Here is a 13,012-nt window from a genome sequence, read left to right on the forward strand (position 1 = left end):
AATAGGCGCCGTTGTGGTACCCATAATCTAGCTGGTTTCTTGTGCAAAGGAACCTCCCACTGGTAATATACCTTGGCTTTTAATAATATGGCTTTTCCACACGTATCAGTTAGTCCATTCATGCAAGCTCACTCTTGGATTCGTTAGGCAAATCCTCGATAAGTATAAAATGTGCGGTTTACTCAACCTTTTTTCAAAACTTTCTTTCTGGAAAAGGAGGACAACCGAGCGTACGGGTCACCTGGTGTTAAGATATCACCACCGCCCACATTCTCTTGCAACACCAGAGGAATAACAGGAGCGTTGCCTGCCTTTAAGGAAGGTGGACGCGCTTAAAGGTAACTATGTATCGTCCCGGAAACACCGCACAAGGAAGTTTCATTCCACAGCTTTGTAGTACGTGAAGATTACTTAGATGATACGCGCACGTACACACTAAACTATGGAGTCAATGCAGTGTTTTCCATCCTCTACTTAAAAAAAATAGGGGTTGTCGGAGTGCCAGCAGAAGTGAAAACTTGAACAAAGAAATACAAGTATAACTATCGCCTTATGGAGAGCCTTCGCTTCTGACAAAGCTTAAACACCAAATAATTAAACTGTTAAAATACTTCACGGCTGAGATTCGATCTCGCGGTGTTTCGGCTTCGCAATCACAATGATTCAACCACTAGTTCTATTACGGTATGATCTTAAGTTAAAATAGCCGAACTATAATTAGTTAGAAGTATAAATCTTTTTATACATAATTTCAACCACTGTCTTACGAATTTTCGATCAGACCACGTGTCCTGACGCGAGTTTAACATTTCATACCCATCCCAAGAAAAGTGCACAACGGCGCGAATGAAGTTTTCACTTCAAAAATGGCTATTTGGACTAATAGTTGTTTTAAAAATAATTTACCATCTAAAATATAAATTAGTAAAAAATTACTTAAGTAAGGCTATCTGCTCCATTACAGATTACTTAGGAGACGTTTGTACTAAATCGAGTACATTAATTTGCTTTCGTAAACTGTGTAGAATAATGCCGTCGGTCTTAAATTGTCTGAATTCTTGGAATCTTGGAGATCAAGATTAATTGTTTGACAAATAATAAATGTTACACAATTAAGTAGCATTACTATATATTTTATTATTTTAACATTTTAAATTAATTAGCAACTGTACGATATTGCCGAACAGAATTTGAAATTTTGAATTTGAATTTAGTAGGATTTACATACAATTTGATCCGACTACCGTTAAGCACTACGGCCTCTTGTATTTACCCTATATTTTACCTGTCACCATCAAACGCTCAAGGATGTCTGCTCCTAAGCGTGCAACATGGCCAAAGTATCGCACTATGCACTGTAAGCAGACCGTGTGCATATGCTGATCATCCTCTATCTTTATCAGCTTTAAGATGCAGATGTTGGTGTGACGAGCCGTCCATGGTATTCGGTGTATGCAGCACCAAGACCACATTTCCAGTTGATTCTCTGTCTACCTGCGGCCTTCAAAGACTATGTTTCTGCACCGGACGTATAAAGCGATGGGCAAGCAAAGTATTAATATTAAGATGGTGTATTAAATACTACTTCGACAATTTTTTTTCGAGTCCAATTTACCTGAGCGTTAGTGCTGAGTCCTATTCAATACTCACGTAGATATTTTTTTTTTAATTAATATTTTTTTATTAAACAAAACTGTATTTACAATACTATTACTAAATAAAATTAAAACTATCATTACGTAGAAGCGTACCAAGAATACTGGCGGAATTTCCGCGTTGGATAGCTAGACTGATCCGTTGACCGAAATAGCTGCCAGCGCTTGGGTTTCCAGAAGCCTTATTGAAGCGAGAAGATAGTATTTTGAACATTCTCCACGCCTCTGGGCTCCACGGGCGAAATGTCTCGACACCAATAATTTATAGTTCTAAATAGAGCCTCGTGCTGTTAGACAGCGGATGAAAACAGGTGAAGCTAATTAATTTAGTGTGCGTGCATAGCTCAAAATAGAGGTTAATTGTGAACCTCGATTTTTTTCGAAGTTTTTACAGATGTCACAGTTTATATAGACGTATTATTGATCTAAGCCCACAAAATGTAAAATCAATTCTAGCAATCAATCAATCATCAGTGGTTAATAAATAAGTGCTTCTATAGTTTAAATGATTTTTTCAATACAAAATGAATTATTATTATGAATTTGTTTGATAATAATATGTGTAAATTATATACATTAATGACATTGAAATCGTTAACATTATACATAGGCACTAAATGAATTATTAAATTATTTACGTCTTATATTATAAGTTCTATCATTAAATTTAAATTTTATAAATATTAATGATAGCATTGTGACATTCGACATGTTTCAGTATAATAGTGGTGTGTTAATTGGTATATAGACAATTTTATAACATTATACTTTGCATGTCAATTGACGAAACATATTGGATTATCAATTATTCTAACATCTTAAGGCGACACTAAATGCTAGCGACCTTGAGCGATATTAGTTCACGGCTATCGGCCCGCCATCTATGTGACAAAGCCAATATTTTCAAAATTTTTGGGAAGAAAACAGTTTATATGCTTACAATCCTCGTTATTCACTACTAATCTGAATAAATGAACCTACACAAAAATGTACAAGCTATAAGAATAAATTTTCTGAGAGCAGAACCAAAAAAATGAGTCACGCCATGCCAAAAAACTTGTTTAAATTCAAAGAAAAGTGGTAGTTCAAAAAGGGTCGGCAGTGTTAACTATAACTAACAGCAAGCATTAGCAACCTACAAATAAGACTTAAGGATATGTGTAACAGGATTAAGTAGTGTTAATAGCTCCAAATGCTATACTTTCACCACAAAACATGTCTAAAAACACCATGTTTGCGTGTTTTCTGCTTACTCTTCGCCTTAAGTACAATTTTTTTTTTTGCAAATAAAATTTCATTTCATTTCAATTATATGGTACTAAATATATAAATACTTTTCCGTTTTAAGGATGATATTACTTAACAAGGTGCTAAAATAACAAATGTATTCCGGTAATAAATTGGCCTCTCACGAGGATGTTCCGTTAACAAATTGAACATTTTATTATATTGAACCCACCTAATAGTATTAGCTTGAGTGGTGAAAGGACAATCCAATATATTAAGCCTCTAACGACATAATATAAAAAGGTATAAGGTACACAAACATGTGATTGATACAAAGGCTATTTTTATTTGAAAATGTAATATAAAACCAAGGGTAATATGAATATAGTTGCTTATATACAGGCCAATTGCTAGTACCTCCTTGGCCTCCAAAATCATAGAAGGTTTAATGAACCGCCAGCTCTATCAAGTCCTCTCTTCTAACCTAATAAGCCTTACCCAATGTAACCCCAAGAATACTCAAGTCTATACCACAAAAAATAACCATTTGTCATATTCCGTGTAGATGTAGCTTAAAACAATTATTGTTTTACAAAGATTTTCATACAACTTTTCCATGCGCAATTATTTCGGTGCAGTCGTCACATTAATACGTAGATTCTTTTTGAGAAGGTGGAATGTCAACTAAACACTTTAGCCCTATTTATAAAAAAATTAAGACTTAAATTTTTAAATGGACCTTGAAACAAATATTTTAATCAGCATTGCAAAAAATTTCTGTTTCACATCTCAGCCGACAGTAAATACTTCTAAGGTATAAATATATACACTAACTCAATACACACTAACACTTATGTATCGACTCAGTTATTAAATAAGTGAATTGAATGCAGCTCTTTTTATTTCTCTATATTGTTCTCGAATGATTTTAAACAGTTTTTTAAATCATAAATAATCAACAAAAAAGAATAAACAAGTAAAGGGAAAGGGAACCAAAGGATGTAAACACTATGTTGGCTTATTTTTATAATATTTTACAAGAGACTATTCGTAAATTTGTGCCATTTACACTTAAACGAAAACACTTAAAAAAAATAAGTTCCCCCCCTGGTTTAGTCGTAGTCTCATCAAGTCTCTTAAAGAGAAATATACTATTTGTTGGCGCTATAAACTATATAAAAATCCTATGGATGCAATAGCCTTGAAAATTGTCAGTGATCGCGTTAGTCATCTTGCAAGGATGAATTACAATCTCTATACTAATAATATCGAACATGGTATTGTTAGAAATAGTAAGCTATTTTGGTCAATTATTAAAAAAAAAGAGTTGGTTTGAGCTTTTACCCGGCTAATATGACTGACGGAGTTTCAGAAACGTCCGAAGGCATCTCGATTTGCAACTTATTTGCAAAACAATTTTCTCTTGCACTTAACTCTAACAAGCAAACTAATTATTGGATGGATTACCTCTGTAGTTGAATCTTCCGCATATATAAAAAAACCTCAGTGATAACAGTATTTCTGTTACAGTTCCTACTATAACAAGTGAAGAAGTACTAAAACTTTTAAAAGGTATTGATCCCAGTAAGGGTGCAGGTCCAGATGGACTATCTCCACATTTTATCGCATCCTGTGCTTCAGCTCTAGCTGTATCATTATATTATGTTTTTAATAAATCACTGGTATCTGGCACTTTTTCGGATAAATGGAAATCAGCTATGGTCGTACCTGTACATAAATCAGGTAGTACTAATCTGATCTGTAACTACAGACCCATCTCAATTTTGTCTACATTGGCTAAGGTTTTTGAATGCGCAGTTTATCCTTTGATTCAGAACCATATGAAGAATTATCTCTCCTACGATCAACATGGATTTTCTTGTTCTAGATCTACATGCACGAATCTGGTATCTTTTACTGAATATATAATCAATGCAATAGATAAAAGTAAGGAAGTAGATAAGAAGTAATATATACCGATTTTACTAAGGCGTTTGATACTGTCCCACATGATATTCTATTATGTAAATTACGAGCATATGGATTTACTGGCTCTCTCCTTACTTGGTTGAAATCATATTAACAGGCTCGCTCGTTCTTTGTTGTTGTTAATGGTTTACAATCTAATGTATGTCAAATTACATCTGGCGTCCCTCAGGGCTCACATTCAGGTCCCATATTGTTTAATATTTTTATTAACGATGTATTCAATTGTTTTTTGACATCTTCTGTGTACATATATGCTGATGACTTAAAATTCGCAAAGACTACTGATTGATTGTATGCTTCTTCAGGAGGACTTACAAAGACTTATGCAATGGTGTGAAATTAACGGTGTAAATTTAAATAAGGAATAATGCTACCAAGTAAAATTTACTCGAAAATCGAGCAATGTTACATACAAATACTATATAAAAGAACATACTTTAGAGACTTTGGAAGTTATTAAGGATCTTAGTGTGACTTTCGATAAAAAAATGACTTTTCTTCCCCATTTAGAAAACAAAGTAAAACGTGCTTCTAAAATGCTCGGGTTTGTTATACGTAACACAAGAATTTTTAAAAGCTTAAAAATAAAAAAGCTCCCCTATTTCAGTCTGGTTAGGAGTATCATGGAGTATGGTACAGTTGTCTGGCGTCCTCACCATGCTACGCATATCCTAAGACTAGAACGTATTCAGAAGCGATTTCTGTGGCATGTGGCATTTAGTGCCGGTAAAGCCAAGAAAATTTCTTCTTACAAAGAAAGGCTGGTCGGTCGTATCGTCACACCCACCATTTTTGCAGTGCGACGCATACTGATGCCTAGTTCTAGAAAAGCCATGATCCTAGCACATTCTTCAACTGAAAGAGGCATGATAAATAAATGTTATGTGCTTTTAGCATAAATTTTTAAAACAAGACCCATCGATCTTGAAAAAAATTTAAAACAGAAAGAAAAATGTGAATGGTAAAATTGTAATTCGGAAACGTCCACTTTGAAAAAGAAATGGTTTTGTTTTTGAAGCTTTTTTTCAGCCAATTCTTGAAAGAAAGTTACCGACTATAAAGTTTTTATGTACAAAATTAAATTCTCTTTGGAGTTCTTTTTATTTCGAAAGTATATCTTGTGAACTTAAAACGTTATCCCAATTTTAAAAGTGTGATACTTACTTTTGAAGGCCAGTGTATATTAGATTTTAAATTATGAGACATAAGGTTGAGTTTCCCATATTATGTTCGCAGAAATTTGACGTGACCCTTATGGCAATAATATTCAAAAGCTTTTCAGATATTTCAGACCATTTTATCAATAAAATCAGATTTATCAAAGTCAATTAAGCCGACGCAGAATTTAATAGAGTGAACAAATTGTATGGCACTTAAAAATCCCTTCAGGGTTTTTCGTCGTATTTTAATTGTATTGTTGATTTTTTTTTCAGAGCATCATTTCTATCCGTGTGTGTACGCCGGCGGGTACCCTCGGATGAGAACCTCAACACCGATTATGCGCCCATACAGCGGTATCCCAGGTATGATGCAATTTTGGTAAGCAAAGATATAAATCAATAATAATTATTCAGAGACGGTTTTAAAGTCTGTTCTCGGGTATACTGTAGCTACAGTTCCACGTATCTATATCATATAGTCGTACTAGGCGAAAAGTTTTTTGCGAATCATGAGATAGGGTTTTTTGGGTTGTTTAGCTGGTTGTTTAAAACAATATCAAATAGAGTTTATGGGGTTAGATGGACTATTAACAGGGAACAGGTCGCCAGTAAGTGTCTTCACTCTTCCAATAACAGAAGAATCATAGGCGGGTTGTACCAAAAAGTAATTATTCTTCAAGCAGAAGCTTTTTTTTGACTGTAGCTTATAGTTAATTATGCTTTTCAAAGTTAGCTGGTCTACTTCAAACTTTTTGGTACGTGGGGTCGAACCGGTGTCTTCCTAATTAGAGGCAACGGCATATCCTCTGCATCATCAAAGACCGTTTAAGTAATTTTGTTACTTTCACACACGGACTAGTAAAAAAAGAAGGACTCTGCGCCGTGATATTAGCAAGTGAAGCACCTTTATGCTAGTGTGTGTGCGGTTACGGGGTATACCAGTTACACAATTTTTTCTCCCTTAAATAATCATTTATTTATTTATTTATTCAAGGTCCACCAACACAGAATACACAAGACAATTCCTAAGATTGTAACATAAATTTCAAAAATCGTGAATGCAATTACAGGTGAACACATCATGCACATTAACATACAAACAATTTAGTTGTTTATTATATAAAAGTAAATTGAAGTCCTATAACGCTAACATGTTAAAACAATATAAATTTTTTTTTATTATAAATTAGGTCATTACATTTTATTAATCAGAGTGTCAGGTTTCTCTTAAATTGTGCTACTGTATCTCCAAAAACATCTATAGATCGCTTGTTTGAAATTATAGTGTCAGGTATAAACGGTTTATATTTTGCCAGTTGAGGCGCTCTAGTTTCCTCAAGAAGTAAGGACCACGAATACAATTTTAAATTGAAATAAACTGAACAAATAAACGAGTGAATAAGAGGTTTTTGTTATTAATTGTTGTGATCAATGTCTAATGTCTTTTTTTTTTTTTTTTGAGAGGAGGAAATACTGTTACGTATTTACGCCCCGGAACGGGGCGTAATATGTCGGACTCGAGTGTCCGCGTAAGCGGACGCCCCATACCGACTAAAACCTCCTCTGTGCTGTTAGCAGCCCTGGCTTTCACAGCGAAGTAGGACATGGGCCGTGAAGGCCGCAAAGACTACGCAACAACAGTCGCGGGGCGTCTCCTAAGGAGACTCGAACCTCAGCCCGGCTGTGTGCTTGTGGGAAGGAGAGAGAATGAAAATGAAAATGAAGATGAAAAGATGAGAAGAACACACTCGCCGGCGAGTGTGGTGATGTTTAGTGTAATGTATGTAAGTGTGTGTGTATGTGTTTATGATTGTATGTATGTATGTTTGTATGTGTGTAAGTAGTGTAAATGTTAGTATGCATGTATGTTTGTGTTTGTGTCTGTTTGTGGAGTGTGTTTGTGATTGTGTAAGTGGTGTATGTCAGTCCGTCAGTCAGTCCGTGAGTGTAGTGAAACGAAATTTTGCCTACGATCCTCCAAGGATATCATTTTATAATTTGCTAGCCTGCCATACTATAGCTGTCGAGATATCTCGTTTTTAGGCGAAAGCTAATAATTTTTAGAAATTTTTTTGGATACTCTCTACGAGTTGTATATATTTGTTATAATAAGGGTTCCAATCATATATCCACAAATACTGTTATATTATTGTTTTTACACTTTTTCACAACCCACGACAGCGTTTTTAAAATATTTTATTGCGACGCAAACTGATCTGTCACAGACAATGGTAAATCTCATAATGGCGGCCGATCGGCTTGTATTGGTGTAAGTGTATGCGTGGGGCTATGTATTTACACGTTTACCGGCTTATTTTGGTGCCTCATTGTTCTAGAAGGTGACACGGACTCCTTATTTTTTTACTCGTCCGTGCTTTCACATTAATTGTGTGTGAATATTTATAGGTTTAGTCAACCAGCACCCACACCGCCTGAGTTGTATGCACACGATGCCGACCTGGAATGCTCATACTTTCGTCGGAGGCCGCGCTCCGTGTGCAGTCAGCCTGACCCCAAACGCTACACCTGGATGCCGCCAGAAGATGAAGACTTCAACCGGATGGAGTGGCCACAGTCTGTGTTCGTAACTTTTATACCTAATCCTAGTCACTCACGCTAAATTTTCGACGTATTAATTCAAATTAAAATTTTAATATTTATTCAAAATAGGATATGAAATCACTTATTTAAAATCAAAAACTACAACCCATTCAGAATTGAATGCTTCAGACCTGAGAAGAACGGGCGCAAGAAACTCAGTGGGCTTCTTCTTTTATTACATAATATTTTGATACAATCAAATTTATAATTTCAAACATACATATTAACCATATAAATCTCTAGCTCAGTGGGCAGGGTCACTAAAAACTATGTGAGCAATATGGGTCGTCAGTAATTGCAGGATAAATAGGTTATTTGAATAACACAACAATATTACCAGCGAGCAGATGCCTCTTTACACCGTCACCTGCTGGGAATGATGATGAGGGTAAATGAAGGAAGGAAAAATGAAGGCTTCTGCAAGAGACGTCATTAACGAAGAGGAGAATAACAATCCCAAAAGAAGCCGAAATCGACAAAGGATTGACTGACTAACAAGTCTAGTCTACCCTCATCTCTCAAAAATATTAAGTCTTTAAAAACATTTAAACGTGAGTTAACAGACTACATTATTTCAATGTTTTTATAAAAAAAAACATGTGTGAAATACATTGTTTGTTATGGGACAGTGACCTGTGAATGTGTGTAATTATAAATTTTGTAAAGAAGAATAAATACTAAGTACCTAGATGTATGACTTGAACATGCAAAGAACGGCGGATAAATTATTACATAATTTTATGTTCTCATATAAGTGACAATATTATGTTTTTAATGAGAAGTAAATATCTTTAAACCTAACAAGCTACTAACAAGGATACAACGCAAAAAGAAATTGAAAAAAAGAAAAATTGAAAAAAAAAAAAACAACGCAATGCGCAAGCTGACATCCACGTCTTGGGAGAAAAAGTGCCAGGGTATAGGGCTCAGCCCTGACACCGCCTTTCCGCTCTCACACAGGGGGGGAGACGATCACTCTACGACGACGACAATAATATGAACATTTCCTTGTGATATGCGGTTACATACATTTGATTTTAATTTATAAGCCTGTTGTTTTTCCATAACTTGCACTTAGATCAGGAAATACGTTTTGGGCTCGCAAATGATTCAAGTCTCTTATAAATTTATTTACAAAATAGCTTGTTTGTTTCCAGGAGTATTGGTGATTGCTAATGCTCCAAGCGGAAACAACAACAATATTGACAGAACTTTCTAAACTTTGTCAATTTCGGTTCTGAGATGATTTTATAACTTGAGATAAATATTCGTTTTCATTTTCCTTTTTCGGTTCTTTGCTTTGCAAAGATGTTTGTTATGGAGTAAGAGAAATTCTCTTTTTTTTATGAAAATACGGGCTAAGACGAGCAGGACGTTCAGATGATGATAATTGATACGCCCTGTCCATTACAATGCAGTGCCGCTCAGGATCCTTGAAAAGCCCAAATATTGACATGACACCTTGAGACATAACATGTTAAGTCTCATTTGCCCAGTAAACTCACTAGCTACGGCCCTTCAGACCGAAACACAATAATGTTTACACATTACTGCTTCAAGGTATAAATAGGCGCCGTTGTGGTACCGATACTATCTTGACTCATTTCATCTGCAGTCGTGAAAACGAGATCTGGTTAACTACAATAATAATAAAAATGCAACTTTTACGCAAAAATATATTTGTGCTTACCTAAATAAGCATAATAAACAAATAATGGTGTTAAAAGATCCGGATTTAATACCGATACTTATACTTTACAAGATCACAATTCGTGATAAATCAAATATTACACATAAGTTTGTCATAAGAAGTATAAATAAACTTCAAGATACCATTTCCTTCCAATATAACTCACAAATAGCTTTTTGGAAAGTTTGTGATATCGTTGTACAGAAGTTATATGACAAGTCTATCTTGTATGTAACTGCAATTCGTATTTACAAATGATTCACATCTGTCTGTCTTTTTCAGTCACCAAAATATTGAAATAATTCTAGCTTAACAAACAAAAATTATACTGCCATTTACATTCCATGGCTTTCTACATAATCAATAAAGAAGTTAAAAGAAATTTTGAGTCTCAAATTTAAATTTTCAGATGTTATTGTGCCTACCCCGCCATGAGGACTTTATAAATCCACACCATAACCATTTTTTAATGTAAAATAGCAGTTAATCGATTTTTTTTTAACAAGTTCAATAATTAGTTATCTTTTCGATGATTTGCTTTTTATATGCACAATATAATTGTTATATCTGATTTTATGCGACAAAACGTTGATATTTTGGGACTTGTAGAACATGTTCAAACCAAAAGTATTACGATATTCAAAAGAAATGTTAAGAAACGTTTGTGTGGTAAAGTTTAGTATAACATAAATGACTTTCTTAATCCACAGATTGGGAATGGAGCGATCGCCTTCAGGCTATTAAATAATAAGTTTAATTGTACAATATTACTTTGTAAACATATTTTTTGATGAAAAGAAAAAGCCCGCTGAGTTTGTGTTTTTGCGCCCATTCTTCTCAGGTCTGAGGCATATTTTTTGGAATGGGTCGTAGTTTTTGACTTTCAATAAGTGATGTCACATCCTACTTTGAATAAAAATATTTGAATTTTAATACCTACTCGCTTCGCGCTTAAGACGAGCAAAAAGTTATGATTTTATAATTAGATCATTTATACGCCTAGATAGATTGTGACTGCTGTGAAAACGTCGAAATTGAGGTGGACAGTTAACCCTTATTTTGAGCAACGCACGCACACTAACACAAAGTGTCATACATACATCTTATGTCTCAATATAACGAGCGCAATTGTAGTGCTAGAATTTTTGAGTCCTGAGCGGCACTGCATTGTAATAGGCAAGACGTATCAATTACCATCGTCTCGTCCCTCATTTTCATAAAAAAAAAATCATGCACGCTAAACTAATATTTCTGGTTTGTTTTTATCGGTTGTCTAACAGTAAGAGACTCTACCTAGACGTATAAATTATCTAAGATTTTATATTTGCTTCATTTTTGAATACTTAAAATTTTATTTTACAGATCGGTAATAGAAGATAACGCGGGTTGGCCGCAAAATTATAACGTCGACCAAATCGCGTCTGTAAGTCGAGGAGGCTCTCTACCTAGACCGCCTTCTATAATACCGTAAGTTTCATCTATGTTCTTCTTAGGATCTCTTATAGTTCACAATCTACTCAAATACTTTTCTTGCTCTTATAGTTCACAATCTACTCAAATACTTTTCTTGCTCTTATAGTTCACAACCTACTCAAATACTTTTCTTGCTCTTATAGTTCACAACCTACTCAAATACTTTTCTTGCTCTTATAGTTCACAATCTACTCAAATACTTTTCTTGCTCTTATAGTTCACAACCTACTCAAATACTTTTCTTGCTCTTATAGTTCACAACCTACTCAAATACTTTTCTTGCTCTTATAGTTCACAATCTACTCAAATACTTTTCTTGCTCTTATAGTTCACAACCTACTCAAATACTTTTCTTGCTCTTATAGTTCACAATCTACTCAAATACTTTTCTTGCTCTTATAGTTCACAACCTACTCAAATACTTTTCTTGCTCTTATAGTTCACAACCTACTCAAATACTTTTCTTGCTCTTATAGTTCACAACCTACTCAAATACTTTTCTTGCTCTTATAGTTCATAATCTACTCAAATACTTTTCAGTTACATACAATTTGCAAGCATTTTGCTGTAATTGCTATACAATGTGCCAATTTTGCAATAAGACACAGTTTGTTCTCTCACTTCTGGGATTAATTACACAAATTGAATTTGAAAACAAAATTTATGATCGATGCGGGACTCGAACTTGTAGATGGAGCCACAACCTGAGAGATGTACAAGACATACAATATTTATCAACGATATGTCACTCGACACCACGGAACGCCAGAGCTCGTCGGTTCGTGTCCCGCATCGTTCATAAGATTTTGTTTTTCAAATTTTATTTGTGTATTAACCCTTTAAGTGAGGGTTATATCTTTAAAAACGTAACAAATTGTTTATATTTACAAGAGCGACATCTCAAGTTAATTTCCTAATATGAAAATATTAGGGTTGAGCAGGTTATCAACTGTAAAGTAAATACTGTAAATGAAGTCACAACCTGAGAGTTGAACAAAGCATATAAGATTTTGTAATGATGCGTCACTCGATCGGTTAGCCCTCTTCGGTTGGGGGCCCGTGACATTTTGCCAGCCCTGCCACCCTATTGTTACACCACTGATGTCAATAACACAAAAGTATTCCACACAACAAATAGAATAGAAGAAAACATGGCATCGGAGCATTTCAATAATAATTTATAATATTTTGTTAATAGTCTATGGACGCTTACCTCT

At 34.6% G+C, this 13,012-nt stretch overlaps 1 protein-coding gene across 1 annotated transcript in view; it reads left to right on the forward strand.

Annotated features, from left to right (window-relative positions):
* LOC126966076 (uncharacterized) overlaps positions 1–13,012 on the forward strand; it is a 266,679-nt gene that overhangs the window by 230,427 nt on the left and 23,240 nt on the right. Inside the window, exons 5-7 of the mRNA XM_050809952.1 lie at positions 6,305–6,394; positions 8,438–8,611; positions 11,685–11,789. Of these exons, the coding sequence (XP_050665909.1) occupies positions 6,305–6,394; positions 8,438–8,611; positions 11,685–11,789 (369 nt within the window). The remainder of the gene's footprint in view (positions 1–6,304; positions 6,395–8,437; positions 8,612–11,684; positions 11,790–13,012) is intronic.

This window comes from Leptidea sinapis, chromosome 9, assembly GCF_905404315.1.
Source record: "Leptidea sinapis chromosome 9, ilLepSina1.1, whole genome shotgun sequence".
Taxonomy (NCBI): Eukaryota; Metazoa; Arthropoda; class Insecta; order Lepidoptera; family Pieridae; genus Leptidea; species Leptidea sinapis.